This window comes from Macaca thibetana, chromosome 6, assembly GCF_024542745.1.
Source record: "Macaca thibetana thibetana isolate TM-01 chromosome 6, ASM2454274v1, whole genome shotgun sequence".
NCBI classification, from domain to species: Eukaryota; Metazoa; Chordata; class Mammalia; order Primates; family Cercopithecidae; genus Macaca; species Macaca thibetana.
The window spans coordinates 99,375,383-99,397,002 of record NC_065583.1 but is presented as its reverse complement, the minus strand read 5'-3'; the positions used below and the strand labels follow the sequence as shown (position 1 = coordinate 99,397,002).

The window sequence follows — 21,620 nt, the reverse complement described above, 5'->3', positions numbered from 1 at the left end:
CAAACCCTTGCCCTATTTCTCCTTTTGTATCTGGCTTGTCAGCAACATTATGCATTTTGAACAGCCTTCTAACTTTTTTCTGGATAGCTAAGACATCTGAATTTAGCCAATGATATTTTATTTTTAATTAAAAAGTAGCTTAAGCTGCTTGAATGTGTGTTTGGTAGATTTAATCACTTGCTGCCTTATATTGTTTAATGGTCTCTAATTTTGCAGTGTTGGCAGTTTAACAAGCACTTAGGATTTAAAACACAAGAAGAAATTCTCATAGACTCCCTGGTGAGAAGATTTTAATCTGAGGTGCAGTTCCTAAGAACTGACAATTTGGGGTAAATTTTCAACATGGGACATGGGAATGGAGGACACTGATAGTTCACTAATTCACAAATTCTTGCTGTGGATTTATCCATATCATTATTACAAGCCTTTAAAACACTCATTTTATGGTAATTATATTTGGTTTAGAGCCCAGAGGTTAAAGGAAGTTTCTTGTCAGTGAGCTGTGCTATACTAAAAAGTAGGAGATACATTTGTTTATTCATGGGGAGGAAAATGTCTTTCTTGGTTCTGGTTTGCAATGGCTCTGCCTTCTAGATTCAGAGACAAGTCGAGGCTGCAGGTAGAGGAAGTAGGACATTACTTCTTCAATACTGTACTTTCATATAATTAGTATTCACCATAAGCAGTTAATCACCAGAGAAGAGCTCCCAGAGACAAAACAAGTTGTTTAGCTTGTCAGCATTAGGGAATCAGAGGTGTTGAAACATGACTGCTTCTAGCTGGAAGTGGGTCTTGCCAAGGCCGGCTGATGAGCTCATATGTGTGCTTTGCTCTTATGTGCCAACAGCTCCCCTTACAGTACAGCACAGTAATTGTTCCTGCAAGTCCAATTATATTTTAATGACATTGGTGTAGTTTCTGTGATCCTTTCTTCATGATTTTCTATTCTTTTAAAAAAACACAATTAGCATTCTTGGCTTCTATTCGTATACTTTTACAATGCCCTCCATTTATGCCTTATAAAGGTAAACCAAAACAAGTCATTTATTTTTATGTGGAAGCATTCACCCCCCCCCCCCCGCCCCGACCACTGCTTTGTGTTGTATAAAGTGGTTATCAGGAATTTAAAATTTTATTTTGGCCCAGAATTCATTTAGTGCTTGTTCAGGTACCTTAAAATATCAAATTTAATTTTTGTGCAGCATACTGAATGCTTTCTGGTGGAGAAACATGAAGAATGGTTCTTTCCTTTATCATATTCTAATAATTTATTTTTTCTTTCCACCTAACTTAACCTCATGGATATTTTTAAAATGTATCAACCTTTACTCTGGAGTCACAATTTTTCATTTATTCCTCTCAGTCTTTTTTATTCTCCTTACCTTTTCCTGTGATATCTGATTACTCTGACCCTTCGTCTGTTTGTTAAACATATCTCTGTCAGTGTGGTGAAAGGATTCCTAATGTCTTCCTCTTATTCCAGGCCCGGATTTTTCTTTGTCTCATTCTAAGAGAGTTCCGACCTAGAAAGAGGATGACTGTAAAATTTCTTGCCCAGGGGTCTTTTTTTTTTTTGTTGCTTCAAAAATAGTTCACTTAGCCTTGTTTTTGACAGATATTTATAATTTCTTTTGCATTTGATTGTTAGTAAAAATTAATTTCTCTGCTTTGCTCTAAATTTTCTCCCTGTCCCTATTTTTTTTAAGGAAAAGCAAAACAAGTAATAAATAGTTTCCATTTAAATTTACATTACCCTTTCTTGTATCAACTTGCTTCAATTTCAGAAGAAATCTTTACTGTTTCTCGAAATGCAAATCCCTTAGACTTTGAGTTCCTTTTCTTTATATGGTCCAGTTTCCACCAGGCCAATTACTAGTAGCCCAAGACTCAGTTAACATGCCATCTATTCTTGTCACTCCCATGTCATGCCATGTCATATCATATCATATATTCTATTATATCACAACTTGCACTATAGCAGAAATATTTGTTTATATCTATAAAATGATATGCTGGAACATAGAGCTTCAATATAAAAACAAGAGTGAAGGAAATTAATATTGAGTGCCTACAAAGTGAGAAGCTTTATTTATGGCTTTGTGTGTATATGTGTATAAGATATATGTATATATATATGGCTTATTCAACTGTGGCACAGCATCAAGTATTTAAGTGAAACGATAATGAAGAATTTCTAGCCATTTAAAAAATACAGCCCAAGAATGGGAATATTGTGATGGTGCCTACTTCAACTGCTATGCCAGGTTTTGAAGGCGGAAGTAATTCTGTTGTCTCCAGGAGACCTAGGACCCAAACCATCTATGTATCTTTACTCTTTAGTCTGATAATTTTCAGAGACTATAAGAGTAGTGGACTTAGAAAAATAGAACATCCTGAGGACTCAAAAGTGGGTATCCAAACTAGCTGAAGCAGCTGTTCCACTTCTATAAACACGCATTTTTATTTAATCCTTGAAGGCAGACAGCCAAGTTGAGACAGCATTCTGCTTCTGCCTCTCATTTCTACTACTTTGGTGTACAGGAGCTCAGTTACCAAGTAGGCAATGTGGATTTAAGAAAAGAAATAAGCCCTTCCATCCCAATGTTCTGTTTTTCTCTAACTACTTCTGTCATTGTAGGTTTGGGAGAGGTGGTGGGACACAGTTAATACCATTTATCACTCAGCAGAGGGTGAGACGTAATTGCACATCTGTTGAATAATAATAAATAGCCTACATTGGAATAGTGCCTTGTAGTTTAGTAAATCCACTCCCACAAAGCATTGACATCTTCAAGTGCATGCTGTTTTTTTGTTTGTTTGTTTTCTTTTTCTTTTCCCCACTGTTTTTGAAGCATACCATATTAAAGAATTTTTTGTATCATGCCAAAGCCTTCTATCCACTCCCTATCATTCTTATTCCTCGACCTTTTTATGTCTCATTTTCCCTTTTGAGGGCTCAACTTTGATCAAAGCTAGTGGCAAATGTTTCAAAGGTGGTAAAACCCTTAGGCACATACATGATGGCCTTTGCCTTACCAGAGGCCTCTGCTTAAATATTTTCTTCTTACAGTTAGCTAGAAATGTCTATAATTCTGATTCATCTCTTTCTTTTCCTTTGTTCTCAATCTCTATTGAAAAATGGACCAAGTGGCTCTTCTTAAATTCAAAACATTTAATTCTTTGGATCACGTATGGGTTCTTCTTGGGAGCTGTTTTGACATATTTCTTTAATTAGTCAGCAGGGCCATTTGAATAGAGGAGGAATCATTTCCTCCATTCAGCAAAGGAATGGCTGTCCTTTATGGAGACCATTCTATTATTGGCCCAGGAAATAAGGATATAGAATTAAAAATGTAGCCTAAATATTTCATGTGAAAGATTTGTCCACTTGTTGTAGGCCTGAAGGATGCTCATGGAGAAATGAGGCAAAAGAAATAATCAGAGAATAGTTCCTTCTCGAAGGCAGCATGAACCAAACTAAGATAAAGGCCAGGATAAAGAAAGAATAATGGAAAGTTTGGAATTAAAGCAGCATATAAATCATCAAGGAGGAAAAGGATTGTCCATGGTTTGCAACAAGAGGAAGTCTTTGGAGTGCATAGAGGAGAGTGACAACAAAACAGGAAAGATAGGGGTTGGAGGAAGCTGAAGAGTAAAAGTAGAATAGCCGTAGTTCGTCCAACAGCTTGTAGAGGACAGCTGCAGGTTGGGTTTCTTGAAGAAGTTAGGAAAAGCATTGTAGAATGGGAGGACAGTGAGTGCCAAGCTATGGGGGCTGGAGAGAGCCCACCATATTTGGGGAACAGTGAAGGACCAGTTTGGAGTAGGGGCTCACTTAGGATGAATTATGGAACAAATAGTTGAAAAGATATGTTGAGGTCAAATTATGGAAGAGATAATGGATAGGAAGGGGTTGGAAGGTATAAAGAAAAAGTGAAAGAGTTTGAGCAGATGTGAATGAGACCAGAGGAAAGATTTCCTAGAAATTGTGCCTGAGTAAAACAGAAAGAAAAGGAATTGAAGGGTGAGAATGAAATTTGGAAAAAAAAAAAAAAAAAAGGAATTTGGCTTTTTCATTGTTTTTGTTATTCATTTTATAACAATTTAAACACAATAACCTCTTAGAGAAAATGAGTTGGGAAGAACGTATTTTCAGGGAAAAAAGTATTATTGCAAGTATGGTAAGAGTTAAGGTTAAGGTAGCTTGTTGAATAGGAAGAAAAATAGTGGGTTAGAGAAGTATTTAAAGACTGGGGCAAAAATGACTCTAGTTAATTACTACAGTGAGCAGAAAATAGAAAATTATTTGACAGATAATTTAATTTAGGGTCTTATTTGATTGTAAAGAATCTTTAAGAAAGTTCATATATTTATATTTATGTTACACATATGTTTATGTAGACAGTAAATCTAGCCAAGGTCATGATAATGAACCGTAACATGAATTTTGGTGAATTAAAAATAGATTCTAGGGATTGAAATGAATTTGAAGAGCAAACAGTGAAAGTTATTTTTAAAAATAATGAAAAATTATTTAATACAAATATATTTAAACTGAAAAGTCCAAATAATAGAGGAAATCTAGTGAGAATTATTTGTTGAACCATGTAAATATTTGAAACATTATGGGGAATTAGGATAGAAGTCACATGCTGGGTTAGAACATATGATAGCAATAGAATCTCATTGAAAAATCAAGCCCTGTTTTGAAAATGTACTAAAGGACAGATGCTAAAGAAATGGGAAGTAAAACTACAGAGACAGCTAATTAGCCAAAAGGTTTATTCTAAGCAGAGTATTGCTTAGCCACATAAACAAAAGGCAAGAGATTTTAGATGGAGAGAAAATAGCAAGGTAAGTACATTAATTTTATTAACCTGTAAGAGATTGTATTTTAGCTTTCTTCGGTGAATATTTGTGCCATATGGAAAAAACTTATCTTTGCTTACTATTGGCAAAATGAGCCCTGTTTGAAATACCTATTAAAATATACGTAAGTGCCTACTGTGTGCACAACACAAATCTCATTAGCCTCTCTTTAAAATATGCTGAAACAAATCACTGCCTAACTTGTAACTCATGTATTGTTTCTCTGTTCCTTCAAAGTCATCAAAGCAGTGTTCAAGTCTATATGTTAGGTGCTGTTTTGAGAAGGCAGAGACTGCATTCCACGAGAAGGAGAACAGGTTGGATGGTGGAAGAAGGGTATTCAAAGTTCTGGTATAGAGTAACATAGTAGTAATAGTCCATAAAGTGGGGATAATGTTTGAGGAAAGCCAGGAGTACAAATTGCTGAGTATTAATCTCAAGAGTTTGGAATCAAAACCTCAGAATACTTTGGATAGGATTGAAAATAGAGTGTTGGCAAGGTGCGGTGGCTCACGCCTGTAATCCCAGCACTTTAGGAGGCCGAGGCGGGCGGATCACCTGAGGTCAAGAGTTCGAGACTAGCCTGGCTAACATGGTGAAACCCCATCTCTACTAAAAATAAAATAGAATTAGCTGGGCGTGGTAGCGCATGCCTGTAATCCCAGCTACTGGGGAGGCTGAGGTGGAAAATGGCTTGAACCCAGGAGGCGGAGGTTGCAGTGAGCCGAGATCATGCCACTGCAGTGACAGAACGAGACTCTTGTCTTAGGGGGAAAAAAAAAAAAAGAAAATAGACTGTCTTCTGCTTTAGAACCAGGAGACCTCAGGCTGTAGATATCCAGCTGGTAGTATGGTTCTTAGATTTCTGGATCAATAGTGGTATCACAGGGCTGATGTCCGAGGTATCTTGTGGACCCAATGTTGCTTCCCTTGGGACCATTTTCTTATTCAGAGGTTCATCAAAATGGTCTTATATATACTTCTAATAGGTTAAGTGATTTACTTAATTTAAATGGAAGGGTATAACATCACTTGCATTATTCCACGTTTCTTAACACTGTATGTGGACAGTTTAAGATGATTCACAATTGCTCCTTTTTGTGCTGTTGGGCATATGTTCATAAAAATAGATTGTAACACACATAAACTTTCTCGTGTAATTAAAAACCATGTTAACATTTATTTTTCCTATTCAAGATTGCTAGACAAACATATAGCATTTTAAGCTAATAATTTTGAAAATATGTATTAAGCAAGACTTTTAAACCATCTATTTTTACTATATTAGATGTGTTATCCCTGGTTGCAAATAATTTGATAAGCAGGAAAAGGCTTATTGAAGGGTAGGTCATAGAGTCAACTGAAGGTGGTAGAATGACAAGGCAAGGGAATATCTGCCTCCCTGTAGCTTTAGTGGTAGAAACGGGGCTCAGCTTCCTACTTATTTTGGAATTTATCTCTCAAATTGGTAGTATGTTTGGATACTGAGAAATCACATATCTGCTATAGCTGCATCTGCTTAATGCTATGGATTTATTGAGTATGAGGGTTTTTAAAAGTATAAACGTAAAACATTTAATCAATTAATTTTATTATGATCATTCAGCCATTCTTAGAATGTGCTAATTACTCTAGAAATAATGTTGAACTTTCATCTGTTCATTCATTTGAAAATATTTATACATAAGGCATGAATATGTTTCTGAAATGCTGAGATAAATAAAGGAAATTGAGATGGATAATACCATCAAGGAGCTTACAGTCTAGTGAGGGAAACAAGATAGGTCTGAAATTCACTATAACAAGTAGAATATGTTAAGGACCATAAGAGAGGTAAAAGGCACCAGGGCTTGGGATTACCTTGAGCTGTGTTGATCAAGAGAGGCCTTGGCTGGACATGGGATTTGTCCATGAGTGATAGGGGAAAGGGTGAGCCAGGCTTGGGAAGAAAACCACAAAAGGAAAAATTCCATGTACTCATAGGTTAGGCAGTGTTGATGGGGACCACTAGTAATAGTAGCAACAAGAACAATACAACTAATATGCATGTATAACTTTACACTTTACAAAGAACTCCTGTCCACAGAAACACGTATAATGTAGTGGTGAAAAGTGCATGGTCTAGAGTCAGAAAACTTTGGTTCTGATTCGTAGCTCTGCTGCTGGCTAACCTTATGACCTTGGGCAAATTATTTACTTTGCCATTTCCTTTCTTTCATCACCTGAAAAAAAAATTGAGTTAGCAATAATACTGATTTCAGAGTTTTGAGGATTCTGAGCTTATATTGGAAATGGAGCTTGACACTTAGTGCCTTTCAATCATGCTAGCCAAATTATATATCCAGATCTTCATACTAAAATTAGATGGTCGGAACTGTTATTATGCTCATGTGAAGACAAAAACTGCTCAGAGGGGTTAAATTATTTATTCAAGGGTACATAGAAAACTATAGAGCTGGGACTTAAACTCTATAGCCCATTTTCACTGCACGACACTTTCATTCAAATAACTGAAATTTAAGAACCATATAGGTTAAATTAATTACTTGATGTTATATGCAAGCAAAAGGAAGTTGCCATAGTTCATATTTTTGGAATTTCATTTAGATTTCTTGAGATCAATAAAGATACAAAGTCCTAAAATGCTTATAGGAATAAATAAAAGTTACAGAATTAGCCAGTATAGTAGCTGATATGAATGTACATGAACAATTGCGCTCATTTCGTATCACAATATAATTTTCTCACTGAAGCAAAAATGAATTTTCTCCTTTGGTGGAGCTTCATCTCTGCCTTACTGTGGAGTATGACATGAATTTTTATATCTTTCAAAGCTCTGTTGAAGACAATATATTGAATAATGACATCTTTCATTGTGAAAAATCCACTCTTTCCTTTTTGTTTCTAGTGGCCGCATTCAGAACATTATTCTTAAACTTACTCTGAATTATTTATACTCTCTCTAGTCTTCATTTTAGGAGTTAAAAAATTTTGGTGAAACCATGCACAACAAGGATAAAGGTGACTCCAGCATGCTTGCACTAGAGTTAGATAGTGCTGGTGAAATATCTCATGCTGTTATTGGCTTCATGAAAACTAATAGCCCTGCAAAATTTAATTTAGAAAGCTGCACATTTTGAGTAGTATATAGATTACTTGACATGTGGATTATTATTCAATTGAGAGATTTTATATGAAAATGTTAAATGCTACTGGCAGTTGCTAAAGATTGTACTTTTTAATTATTCTATTTTTCACCTAATGTCTCTTCTTCTTTTGTCATTGACATTTTAGATTACTGACAGGACATTCCATTAGCTTAAATGTGTATTTTCATTCCAAGTGATATAGGCACATAGTAGGCACTCACTAAAAACTTGTTATATAAATGATCTCAGTTTACCATGCTCACTATGTAGGTTACTACTGAAATTATTTTGGCTTCTACTTCTTTTTCAAGTATTCAGGGGATTTTACTGAGCTACTCAGCCTCAGTGTGATTAATGAAATTTCTAAGCATGTTAAAATTGGTGCGATCAAGTATCTTGGATCTGAAACGAAGGGGTTGTTGATTGAGTAAGCTTATGTCTCCTCTGACTGAGGCCAGATGCAAAAAAAAATAGACTCTCTTAACATGGGTTAAAGTTTCTGATTGAAGATACTCTGAATTGAACATGCAGGCACATAATAATGTGTTTTATGTACTTAACCAAGTATTTATGTCCATATTTTAAGTCTTGAGTCTTCAGTTTTCATAAATAAGTGGATATGTACAATATTCTTCAAGTTTCTGCTTTGTTTATATAATGCGGTTCTTTATACATATAGAAATATCCTAGTTTAATTGTTTCAGTGGGATTTCTCAAGTATCCATTTTGCTTTCGAAATAGAGTCACGATCATATTTGAAAGCATTTTAGATATCAATAATGTATGCCAGGATTTTGAACATATTGCTTATCAAGTTAGATCTTTTTGTTTTTCTGTGAAACATCTCAGAAACTAACTTTTGTATGTCTTTGATGATGAAGGTGTAAACTGTGATTAGGCAAACCAGTGATGAAGGCTTAGGGAACAGAAACCGCATCATACCTCATTAGGTCATTGTTGTCATAGAGACAAAACTATATTTACCCAGACCTTTTACAGTGTAAGTGGTCAGCAGAAACTGGAGAGATTTGCAGAGATACAGAGGAAAAGCAAAATTATATACTTTTGCCAACCATACTCTGATTACTCAACGTATTTTGGGAACTGCTGGTTTTGAAACTTCTTCCAGTCCTTGTGGCTAAAAGTTGGAAGATGGTTGCCCATTAAAGGTGAATTTGTTTGGAGACAACAAAATCATTTGGAACCAAATATATAGAATAAAATAAGTATAATTTTTTTCCCTTTGATTTAAACCTATTTGGGACTAGTAAGTAATTAGTTACTTGTCTGGCTCTGAAGGCAGTTCAAAAGTTCAAAGGCAGTTCCATTGACAGAATTACAGCATTGTTGGAATAAATATTGGCTGAATTTGCTGAATAGTAAGGTAACCTCCCTAGGTGACTATTTTGAGGAACAGTGGTCTTTTGAATATTTAAGACTTGATATGCTTGTTTTAAATACTTGTAGTCCCACCAGGCCTAGCATGCCACCAGCAGGGGGTGCCAAACACAGAACTTTGAGAGGTGCTAAAGAGACTTTGCAGTGGCCCTTGAGATAGCCATTATGGGCCTAGAGGAAGCAGATATTTTAACAATGGTATTACAATTACTTGTTGACCTTCCTCAGTTTTTTTAAGGAGGTTAGATTTTGGAAGTTGGAGACCATGGTTTGGAGAGGGTATTCATGGAGATCACGACCGTCTAAGCCATCTCAAGCAGTTGCATCATTGTGGTTGTATAACAGACTTGCGCCATTATGTTACCAATTTTTCCATTGGTTTCCTCATTTGAAGAGTCTACTTTTCAAACAAAGCTCTGGTTACAACAATCAGAAAAGCACTCAAGTTGGTTTAGAAAGTAGGGGTGAGAAGAAAATAGCGCTTTTTCTGAAGAAAAAGAAATAAAGCTTTGCCAGGCCTCATTGGGACTGCAGCTAAAGGACTCTACTGAGGTAAATACTTTCCTGGCCTCTTGTCTCTGCCCTTCCCTATATAGCCACATTTTTGTAAAGATGGAGTCTCACTTTGTTGCCCAGGCTGCTCTCAAACTTCTGGCTTTAAGCAATCCTCCCACCTGGGCCTCCCAAAGTGCTGAGATTACAGGCGTGAGCCACTGTGCCCAGCTGTTTTTGTTGTTGTTGTTTTTTAAGGTGATGAAAATGTTCTGAAATTAATTGAGGTGATGATTGCACAACTCTATGAATATAATTGAATTGTACACTTAACATGGGCGAATTGTATGTATGTGAATTATATCTTGATAAAGTTATGTGTGTTTTTTTAAGTCATTGTCTGTAAGTGACGAATGTTAGTGATATTCATGTGGTGCTAGTGATCCCCTACCCAGCCCTGGTGGTCTTTCCACTGATTGGTGCCTCTCCCTGGAACGCTGTGCCTCCCATTTTTTTCACACAGTTACTTTCTCACTGAAGTCTAAAATTGCAAATCCACCTTTGGCTGGCACTTCTTAGCCTGCTCTACTTTTCCTTTTCACCATAGTATGTATCACCTCCTAAGATAATATACAGTTTACTTGTTTATTGTGTTTATTGTTTATTATCTCTCTCTCACACACACACACACACCCCAAGGCAGAATGTAACCTCCATGAAAACAGGGATGATTGTTTTGCTCACTGATTTATCGCAAAGGCTTGGCACAGGTGCCTGGCATATAGTAGGTGCCCAATTATATAAAACATCTACTTCTAAAATTAACTTGTATCCAAACCATTTACTCTGTACTTACATTGTTGCCTGAAATACTTTAAGGAATAAAATTAAAATCATTACTGATTATCAGATATGAAGATATGAAACCCAGCATTCTTCTCTAGGCCTGTAAACCTTTATGTTAGTGGAAATAAAGTTAAGGAAGGCATTTTTTCATCATTTATCATTTACTCAGTAAATATTTATAAAGCATTTGCAATGCCTCAGCCCTCAGAGGCAGCGTGGACCAGCAGGAAGAGCACTGGTGAGTCCTGAGATCTGGATTCAGACTTCAGTTCAGTCATGAACCTGCTGCATACTTTTGGCAGATACATATTTCCTAAGACCTTGGCTGCCCTATTTATAAAATTAGTGGTTATACTAGCTCTAACATTTTATTATCCTACTACAGGTATTTGATTTCTTCTAACTTTGACATGTAAAAATTATTTTAAAAGCATATCATTCTATAATTTGATTGGTTTACTATTTGACACTAAAGTACTTAAGATCTTATTTGCCTCTTCCCACACCAGTACACACACACGCGTGCGTTCACACAGACACACACACACATATGCGTGCATGGCATGTGCATATTTCGAAGGTGCATAGTGCTTAAGAGCAGAGTTTGGCCCTCCTCTGTAAATGTGTTCAGAAAACAATATAACACAGATACTGAAGGCAGCTTGTTTTTAACTTGTAGCTAAACATGACATTCAAATGTTAATTGGATGAATAAATCTTGTTCATTTTACAGACATGGAAATGTCAATGGAATAAAACTATTTATCACAAGATAATGGTCTCCTGCCGCCAGATAAATGCCAAGATGAAGATACTTATTGAAAATGTATCAAAATATTCTATTGCTATTTATTGAAAATAAAGGTTGAGGAAAAGTTCAACTTTTTAGGTCAAACATGAGAAATATCCTGCTTATGATATTAGTTTAGTACTATATCAAAGATGATATACACGGTATAGCAACATGGGAAAATTCTAAGAAATAACAGTCTAGAAATGAATCTTTTAGGTTTGAGAATTACTAGAATGATTGTGTGAGGGCTGGGAGGAGATTCCTAATATTTATTGAGCTCTTATTGTGTACCTAACACAGTCCTGGGTGCATTCACTAATGTAAGCCTCAAAAGAACAATACTTAGAAAGGATCATTTTTCTCATTTTGCAGGTAAAGTTAAAAGCAAAGTAATTTGCACTCACATAGGGAGTAAGTGCCAACACCAGGATTTAAACTTAGTCCAGATTCCAAATCTAGTGTTTTTTCCCCCAACACCATACATTTCTAAACTTATACTAGAAAGTCTTAATACAGTGATTTTTGGAGCTCTTGAGTAGATTATTTCCCTTATGCTTTGTTGCCCTTGATGACCAAATACTTCTTTGGTCTAAATATTCAGCATATTGCTATGTGAAATATCTTTAAGTGATATCCTCCATTAGCCCAAAAGAGCACACCCCTGAGTCTTGAGGGCCTTATAGCTCTGAATAGAGCAAGTTATACCGGATTCTAGCATTAAGATACTTTCTTTCCAGCAGTGTATGGTTTGAAATCTTTAGGTGACTTCTTCTTTCTGCTTTCTTTTCAGAACTTAGATACCTATTTTTCTACTTTACTTACCTTGTGTATAATGTAAGTGCCATAGTGGTCTTTGTAAAACATCGTTTGGGTGGATACAGATGGATAATTGAAACAAAGAAAAAGAGCATTATTGTTCAATAAAGCTTTTACTGCCCTGTTCATGCCAACCCTGTTCTACTGTCCCTTCCCATCCCAAGAGTCCTTTTCTCTGCCTGCCATATACACCAAGTATTAATATCTCTCTTCCTTGGACCATCAGTGAGCGTCAGTCTTCTTCAGGCAGAGACTACTCTACTATAATATACTTGTCACAGTTTCCTCAGTAGATGATAGGCTCCTTGTTAGGAGAAATTGTGTGTTTTTCTTATCTCTATTCTCCATGGTACCTGATGGAGTGATTGGGACATTATAGATACTCCATGAGAACGTGAAAGATGCATGGGTATGGCTTCTTTGTTTTAAGGACTAGAGGAAGTACGAAGGATTCAAAGTATTCATAGTGCACCTTTGTGAATATGGGAATCTGTTTGTCTGTTCCTTTGCCTCTGCTTGTATCTGTCAGTTCTCTCTAAAACACATTTGGATTTTATTTCTTTTATAAAATTCCTAGAGGCAATAAATGGGCAGATAATTTAAATGCTAGATGGATACAAAGCTGAGATGCTTGAATGTTTAAATTTCCCTCAGGAAGAAAATAGTAATTCATATAGCACTCTCTTGATATATAAATAGCATGTGCACTGAAGATCTTTCTAAAAGTCATGATATTCTTCCAAGAGTTTTAGATTGACACCAAGAACCATTGTGTCACATGAATTACTAACTCAGTCTTTACCATGCACTTTCACAGATGGGAGACCTTTAACTCTGAAGGACATATGGGAAGGAGTTCATGAGTGCTATAAGACGCGACTGCTACAGGGACCATGGGACACTATTACACAACAGGTCGGAGAGTATTGTCATTTTATTGTATGCATTTTATTGTATTCTTTCCCTCTGTTCATCTTTTCTTCTAGTTCCCTCTCCCCAACTCTTTTCCCTATTTCACTCCTCTATATCTTTACATATTTCACCTCAAAGACAGTTTCTTTAAAAACACCTTCCCAGACCCAGTCTTGGTTTAGCCACCCTATTATAAGCTCTCAGAGTGTCCTATAATTATCCTTTAGGATGCTTATTCCGATTTTAAATTACATATTAGGATGATTCAAAAAAAATCGATGTCTGTTTTTTCTACTATACAGATCCTCCTTGACTTACAATGGGAATACATCCTGATAAACCCATTGTAAGTTGAAAATATCTTAAGTAGAAAATGCATTTAATACACCTAACCTACTAAACATCATAGCTTAGCCTAACCTACCTTAAATGTGCTCAGGACACTTACATTAGCCTACAGTTGGACAAAATCATCTAACATAAAGCCTATTTTATAATAAAATATTGAATAGCTCCATGCAATTTGGTGAATACTTTACTGAAAGTGGAAAACAGAATGGTTGTGTAGGTATCAAAGTACCTTCTCTTGAAGGTGTATCACTTTTGCACCATGAGAAAGTCTAAAAATTGTTAAGCTGGACCATCCTAAGTCTGGGACTGTCTGTACTGTGAGCTCTCATATAGGCAGACCATGTCTCTTTTATTCTTCATTGCACATGCAGCACCAGCACAGTACTTATCATGTAGTATGTGCTCAATAAAAATGTATTAAGCAAATGAACATAGAAACTAAGTTGGCTTATACACTAAGAAATACATGATTTGCCTTCTGTAATCTATACTGCTTTACAGTTTTACTCATAGATACATTTGCAAAAAAGAAGAGCTTTTGATTAATAATATGGTTGCAATAGTGATTTGCAAAAGTAGAGAAAATAGATCTGCAAAAGCAGATATAAAAAGTAGATTTGCAAAAGTAGAGAAAATAGATTTGTCAATCATATAAGTCATTATTACTGCCTTGCTAAAATCAGTAGTTAATTATTTTGGAAATTAAAAAATACTCATCACCTTGCAACCAATCATAATCTCCTTAAAAATAATTTTTACTTATATCAAAAATCTTATTTTTTCCAAGGTTCTGTTGAGCTTAGTGAAAGCTTCCTTTAAAAATGACTTTATCAGTTATTAGAATTTTTATGCCCTCTTATGTGTTTGATCATAATGACAGTTTACCTCCCAATCAACATGAGAATCCTTAGCATCTCGTAAGTAGTTCTTTAACAATGACCATTTTCTAGGTTTTAATTGAGGACAAAACTAGCTTTAAGTATTTGTATCTTTCACACTGCCTCTCAAATTAATCTTTTCTCTTCCCACTATCACCCTCCTAGATCAAGCCCTCTGACCTCACATGGAACAATTAGTAAAGCCTCTTATCTGTGGTCTTCTGCTCCTTTCCTCTCTGCCCGTTACCTGTAGTCACATCTTTTTAACCACTGCTATACTTATCTTACCTGTGCTCTAACCTGCAGTAGTTTTCTGAGGGCCTCTGGGATGTGGTCTAAATGCTTTGCCTGGGCATCAGAGGTTGCCGCTCCCTGGTTCCAACCTGCTCTTCTAAGTTTATCTTCTACTCCTCCACTCTACACAGCTCTTGCCAAACATGGTTATTCATCTCTCTATACTCCTCTTGTGCCGTTTGTTCTTGTGATCTTTTCTAGATCTAATGCCTTCCCTCATTTTTCTGTATGTATTACCTCTTACTACCTGTCCTCTCATACATCCCTTTCTCTGAAACCACCTCAGCTGACAAAAATGGCCCCTCTGAAATCCAAATCTGTAGACCAGGCATTGGTGGTTGCTATGAAGAAGGATAATGTGAAACATGAGAAAACCAACCCTAAAGATTTGGCAAGAACATTTCAGTTTATGCAAACTATTTTAAATTAACCTTTAAGTATATCAAGATTAGTGCTAAGAGTTCCAGCTTCTAGTGTCTTGTCAATGGCCACACACTGCACAAAAATTTGTGTTGTAGAGTCCTTATCCACAAGACCCAGAAAATGTTTGGTTGTAAGAGTCAAGAAATATGGCAAAAGATAGAGGAAAAAAGTGTTCAAAAATATATGTGTATTTAACTTTACACCCATTTATTAACTTTCTCAATTCCTTTATACTCTTGCATCCAATTCTTACCATTTTCCTTTTCTGTCTCTAGCAGATAATTAATCTTCTCAATGCAGGCCTGTATGTAGCACAATTTCTAGTGGTCTATGATATTTTATATTTTAATTCCATGTGTCTTGGTTCTGACCCATGACATAATAACAAGATTTTGATACAATGTTGCCATAGATTTCTTTTTATTGATAGAACTCTTACATTGTTAAACTCACCACTGAACCAATCTGTATATAGATTGCTTTTAATAGAATTGACTAATGTCCTTCATTTTATAGTTATTTCACTGTCACACAGATAGCCTATTAGTGTACCATCTTTTTCCTCCCTATCATAGTATGGTATTACAGATCAAATCCTATCACAACAAGCATTACTATTTCTAACACCAAGGCTGGAGCTCACTTAATACGAGGGATATTTGATATAATCACACTACAACACAACTATAAAACTTAGGTGATCCTTTGGAATTGATCTTATTAGGATTTGATCTGTGAACAGATATCCTACTTCTAATAACAATGTTTATTTAAGCTTTAAAATTGCTCATCACAGTGCATGTCGAGGCATTACAGATCAAGTAAGGGAAACTTATTTGTAGCCATTGCACTACTTGGCATTTGAAAATCATCATGAATATTTCCTTTGGAGATCTTGGCTTTTAATCCCAGATTGGTTAATGGGTTGGTATTTATGGTCTCTTATTTGCTTGAGATCTTTGGGAGAATGGGTCTTCATTTTTCAGTACCACATACGAAGAAAAAACAAGGTGTCCTCAGTGAGATGGAAGGGAAGAAGAATGTACAGCACTAAGGAAGAATGGGCTGATAGAATATTGGTGGTGTTGAATAGTAGACACCGTTTTGCAGAATTATACTAAGGAATCATTAGCTTGCAGACTGAACATGATAATAATATGCTGTTCTCCAGAGTGGCTTAAAAACAAAAGCAGCCTTTGCAAATATAAAATGCATTACACTTCATTTTCAGGCCTGATTGTGCTCATATAGTTTGTTGCTCTTCATCTTTAGTAATCACACTTCTGTTCTTTCAGCATTTGTCTTGATGATAAGGACCTATTCATGTCAGATGTAAACCCTCTCTTTTGAAGACAAGCCACTCATAAATCTCATACGTTTGATTATGGTGATTACTTACCTGCTTTTGTCCAATGTTACAGACTACCTATTATATCAACCCTGTAGCTTAATAAAAAAACTTCTGAAAGAAAGTTAACAGATACTTAGGTTGGATTTGCCTTAATTGTTATAGTGAGTGTTACAACAATGATCACTGGAAGGTGTTGGCTCTATGTTTTAAGAAAAGAATTCCTTTGATCTTGGCATGGCCTAAAGTCACAAGATAAAAAAGTGTACCTTCAGTTTTACTTTAAGATATGTGTGTTTATGTGCAGGGGTGTGTAGTAGTCAGATGAGTAATTTTTTCTTACTGGATTCTTTTTTTGAATTTTATATTATGGAAAATTTTAAACACATATAAAAGTAGAGATAATTGTATAAGGTGCTTATTAGCTGATGAAGAGTTTGTTTTTTTCCATATCTCATCCAGTTAGGAACTTTTTTGAAGTAATTCCTAGCATCATTTTATTTCATCCCTACATATTTAAGTATCTTTAAAAGATAAGGGTTCTACATGAATGTTCATATCAGTTTTATTTATAATAGCTCAAAATGGAAAAAAAAAAAAACCCAGGTGTCTTCAGTGGGTAGATGGTTAAACAGAGAATAGCATACCATTACATGGAATACTACTCAGCAATAAAAAGGAACCAATCATTGATACACTCAGCAACCCGGATGAATCTTCAAATAATTATGCTGAGTGCAAAAAGGCAATCCCAGAAGTTGCAGAGTGTTTGATACTATTTCTGTAACGCTTTTGAAATGACAAAATCATGGACTGAAGAACAGATTTGTGGTTGCCAGGTGATAGGGAGTGTGAATGGGAGGGAAATGGCTGTGGCTATTAAAGAAAACATGAGGGAATCTTATGGCAGTGAACATGTTCTGGATCTTCACTGAGTCACTGTCAGTATCTTGTTTGTGATACTGTACTATAGTCTTGCGAGATGTTACCATTGGGGGGAACTGGATAAAGGATATGAGATATCCTTTTGTATCATTTAAAAAATTTTTAAAGTGGAGATGGGGGTCTCACTGTGTTCCCCAGGCTGGTCTTGAGCTCCTGGCCTCAAGTGATCCTCCTGCCTTGGGCTTTCAGAGTGATGGGATTACAGGCATGAATCACTGCACCTCATCTCTTTATATAATTTCTTACAACTAAACATGAATCAACAATTATCTCAAAATAAAATATTTAATTTAAAAAGGTAAGGACTCAAAAAAACATAACCACAACTCGATTATCACAAATAAAATTATTAATTTCTTAATATCATTAAATAAGCAATTAATGTTTAAATTTCCCAAGTTCTTTTTTTTATAGTTTGTTTATATCAGGATCCAAAATAAGGTTTACACATTAAAGTAGTTAACATATCTTAAGACTTTTGGAATCTTATAGATTCTCATTCCTCTATCTCTTTTTTTTCCTGGTAATTTTTTGTTGAAGAAACAGGTTGTTTGTTCTGTAGTGTTTTGCAGTCTTAATTTTTTTTTCTAATTGTATTTCTGTGGTTTTTAGTATGTTCCTCCCTGTATTTTTTTATAAACTGATAGTTAGATCTTGAGGCTTGATCAAATTCAGTCTCGATTTTTTGGCAAGAATACTTCATGGTTGTTTCTGAGTATGCCATCAGGGAGGACCTTATGTTTGGTTATCACTCTTTTTTGTGATGTTTTACTGCCGTTGATGATTATTGCTTAGACCCATTAATTCATTAGTGGTTGCAAGATGGTGATTTTCTAATTCTGTCATTCGTTATTTATTAGCTGGACTACTTCTATAATGACAAAGTTTCTCTCTCCATCTTACTTACCTGAGGTATGCTTTGATTAGGAAGGGCAGGATAAATGCTTGATTCTTTCCCTTTGTGAGCTAGCTTTCAAGATAATGAGTTGGTTCTTTAGTATCCTCCCAAGGTATCCAAGAACTTAAAAAAATATGTCTTTATGGACTCACAGATATAAATGTTTTGTATGTGTCAGTTCATAGTAGTGGTTATCTTTATTGATGTTCAGTTTACCTCATCTTTAGCCAGTGGAAGTCTGGCCAAAGACGTCGGCTCTTGAGTCATTTTGATACAACCCATGTGGCTTTGATGGCTTCCTTGTTTAGTGGTATGACAAGTGGTTGCACATGCATGTTGAGCAATTCCTGCCCAGACTTGTTGGAGTCAGCCAAGGAGAACTGGTTCCTTTGGGAAATGGTAGTGCCTTTTTCTGGGTGTTGGAGCCAGAGAGAGTGGATTTGACTCTGTATGCCACCACTTACTAGCTGCATGATCTTGGTTAAATTACAAAGATTCCGTATCTTAGTTTGGTTTTCCATTAGAGGTAACAGTAGCATCTACACAGAGCATATGGGAAGACTAAATGAATCAATATATGTAAAATATGTTGTACATTGCCTAGCACATAAAGTATAGTAAATATATTATGTATTATTATAATCATAATCATTGTTGATTTTTTCCAGGTAAACATAGTTATTTCAGTGATTTTCTCAGCCATTGAAAATTAAACTATGCCAAATTTAGGATCCCCCCTTTCCACCCTGAAATTGATACTAAACTTCTGGACCCTAACTAATAATATCTACCCCAGGGGCTCTGTTTCAGTTCTGTGCTGCCTCTTTCTCCTTCTCTCTCTCACCCTCGCTCTCTCTCTCATCAAACCTTTGCTTTCTAGGACCACATCCTGACTTTTGTAGGCCTTAGACACAATTACCTTCACGGACTCCTTCCTCCATAAAAAGGTATTAAAATTATATTTTATAGCTGTATTATTAGAGAGACGACTATTCATACTATATGTTAAAATACTTTCTTTGACCTACAAGTTTATTATTTTATTTTTAAAAAGGCAATTAAAATATTTTCATGGATTCCTAAAGGTATTGTAGACCCCAGGCACTGTGCCTACTCTGTCTAATGAATAAGTTGGACCTCACTCTTTTCTGCTACCGCAACAGGGCTGTGGAAACATCAGGTGGCTGTCTCCCATCCTTCTATGCTCAGAAAAGTCTGGCTGCCCCTCCTGTTTTACAACTGCCTAAATATAATGATGATGATGGAAGGGACTTTTCTTCATGAAACCTATCGTGTACTAGAACCATATCCTCTCTATTCTCAAATTTCCAAACTACAAGAGATTCTATTGTGTTGTGTCATTTTGTACGCATATATATGCACACACATGAGCACATGCACATACACATGCCCCTCTTGGGAAATGGCCTTTTCGAAATTGCCTCTCTCCAAGGCCCTGCTTTCCTTCCCTGCTCTGAGGGGAGAGAGTTGTATATGAAACTCAATCTGTATCTTATCTCCTTTTAAATATATTGTTTTTAACACTTGAACTGTGTGCTTACATTTGGAAACCAAGACTTTGGAGGTTCTTTATTTTCTGATTCCATATGTCTGGGAAAGGAGAGTACAAGTGAATGAATGGGGTTGGATGGATAAAAGTGGGAAGAAACTCGTTGATTATTTTCCTCATTTGATCCTACCATGCAAGTATTTAATACTATGTAAGAGTAAGTTTAAATGTTTGTACAGAGTGGAATAGGAGAAGCCTGTGCAGCACACATTTTGCATGTCCCAAATACCACTGAGTTTCCTTTTGAAGACTTTGGCATGCCTAAAACATGCAAAAACATGATAATTAATTTTAGTGGGTTTCATTATGTTTCCATGATAAATTTCTCAGGCTAAAAAAAAAAGAAAAACACAACAAAAAATCATAACTCCTTAGGTACCTTTTGGTGAAGATTGCTTTTGACTCTCAGTGATGCAGGAAGTCACTGGTTAAGGATTCTTAAATAATGAAGCTTGATATGTTGCCTGGTGATTTATAATGATGGCTGATAAACTGATGATTTAATTGTGCTTCCTCTAGTAATAATCTTAAGTGCTCAAGTGAAGTTCCAGTGATTGGCTTTCTTCTGAACTCAGTCTCCCTGGAGTCTTTAGGCATCTCTTTTACACAACATCCGATAACTGACTTTTAACTGTTTCTATTTTAAATAATACAAATCAATTAAAACACACAGCTGTTTAACAAAACTTCTCAGTGTTGGTATAGGTCTCGGTGGGTATTTCCTGATGGCTTATAATGACATCAATTTAGTGCACCTGGTAAGATCTGTGTGAACTGGAAGCCGTTTAATTCTTAAATGACGAGAAAATTAAGAAGCCTTTATGCATTGCTGCTGCTTCTTCAGAATCACTGCCAGCTTCCTTTGCAGGCTTCTTTCATGGTGGAGCTTTATTTAAACGGGACTGCAGTTATCATGTGATTGTTTTCTCTGTAATTTGCTGCTAATTTATTGAATCTGAGTTTCTAGGTATTAGCTGTGGATATTAATAAGCCATTTAGGGGGCAGGTTTATGGCAGCACAATGAATGTATCTACCTTGCAGGCTTTTTGTAGAAGCCTTCTTGTGTTTTAGCAGTATTCAGTGATTCTGCCACACTTTATTGTCTTAGGAGTGTGAAATATACTGTCTTTGTTATATCCTTACTTTGGTATCTTAGAGTAGTAATGACAGTTCTGTTTGTCTCTGTCTCTACTAGCAATTATTTTTAGATTGTCCGTCTGTACATGCATTGTGACTTTTAGTGTTTATTAAATGTTGATGCTCTGGGTACCATACATGTTCAGGGTACTTTCCATATTTGGTGTTTTTTTTTTTTTTTTTTTTTTTTTCCAGACGGAGTTTCGCTCTGTCACCCAGACTGGAGTGCAGTGACATGATCTCAGCTCACTGCAACCCTCGTCTCCCGGGTTCAAGTGATTCTTGTGCCTCAACTTCCCAAGTAGCTGCGATTATAGTCATGCACCACCACGCATGTATTTTTAGTAGAGAAAAGATTTCTCCCCATTAGCCTGGCTGGTGTTGAATTCTTGACCTCAAGTGATCTGCCCGCCTTGGCCTCCCAAAGTGCTGGGATTACAGGCATGAGCCACCGTGCTCAGCCGATATTCTTTGTTTTATCCATTCAGAAATGTTTACTG

At 36.0% G+C, this 21,620-nt stretch overlaps 1 protein-coding gene across 6 annotated transcripts in view; it reads left to right on the top strand.

Moving 5' to 3' along the window:
* ATG10 (autophagy related 10) overlaps positions 1 to 21,620 on the top strand; it is a 307,360-nt gene that overhangs the window by 212,613 nt on the left and 73,127 nt on the right. For all 6 annotated transcript variants that reach the window (XM_050795733.1, XM_050795729.1, XM_050795732.1 and 3 more), the window contains one exon: positions 13,181 to 13,278. In XM_050795733.1, coding sequence (XP_050651690.1) covers positions 13,181 to 13,278 — 98 coding nt within the window. The remainder of the gene's footprint in view (positions 1 to 13,180; positions 13,279 to 21,620) is intronic.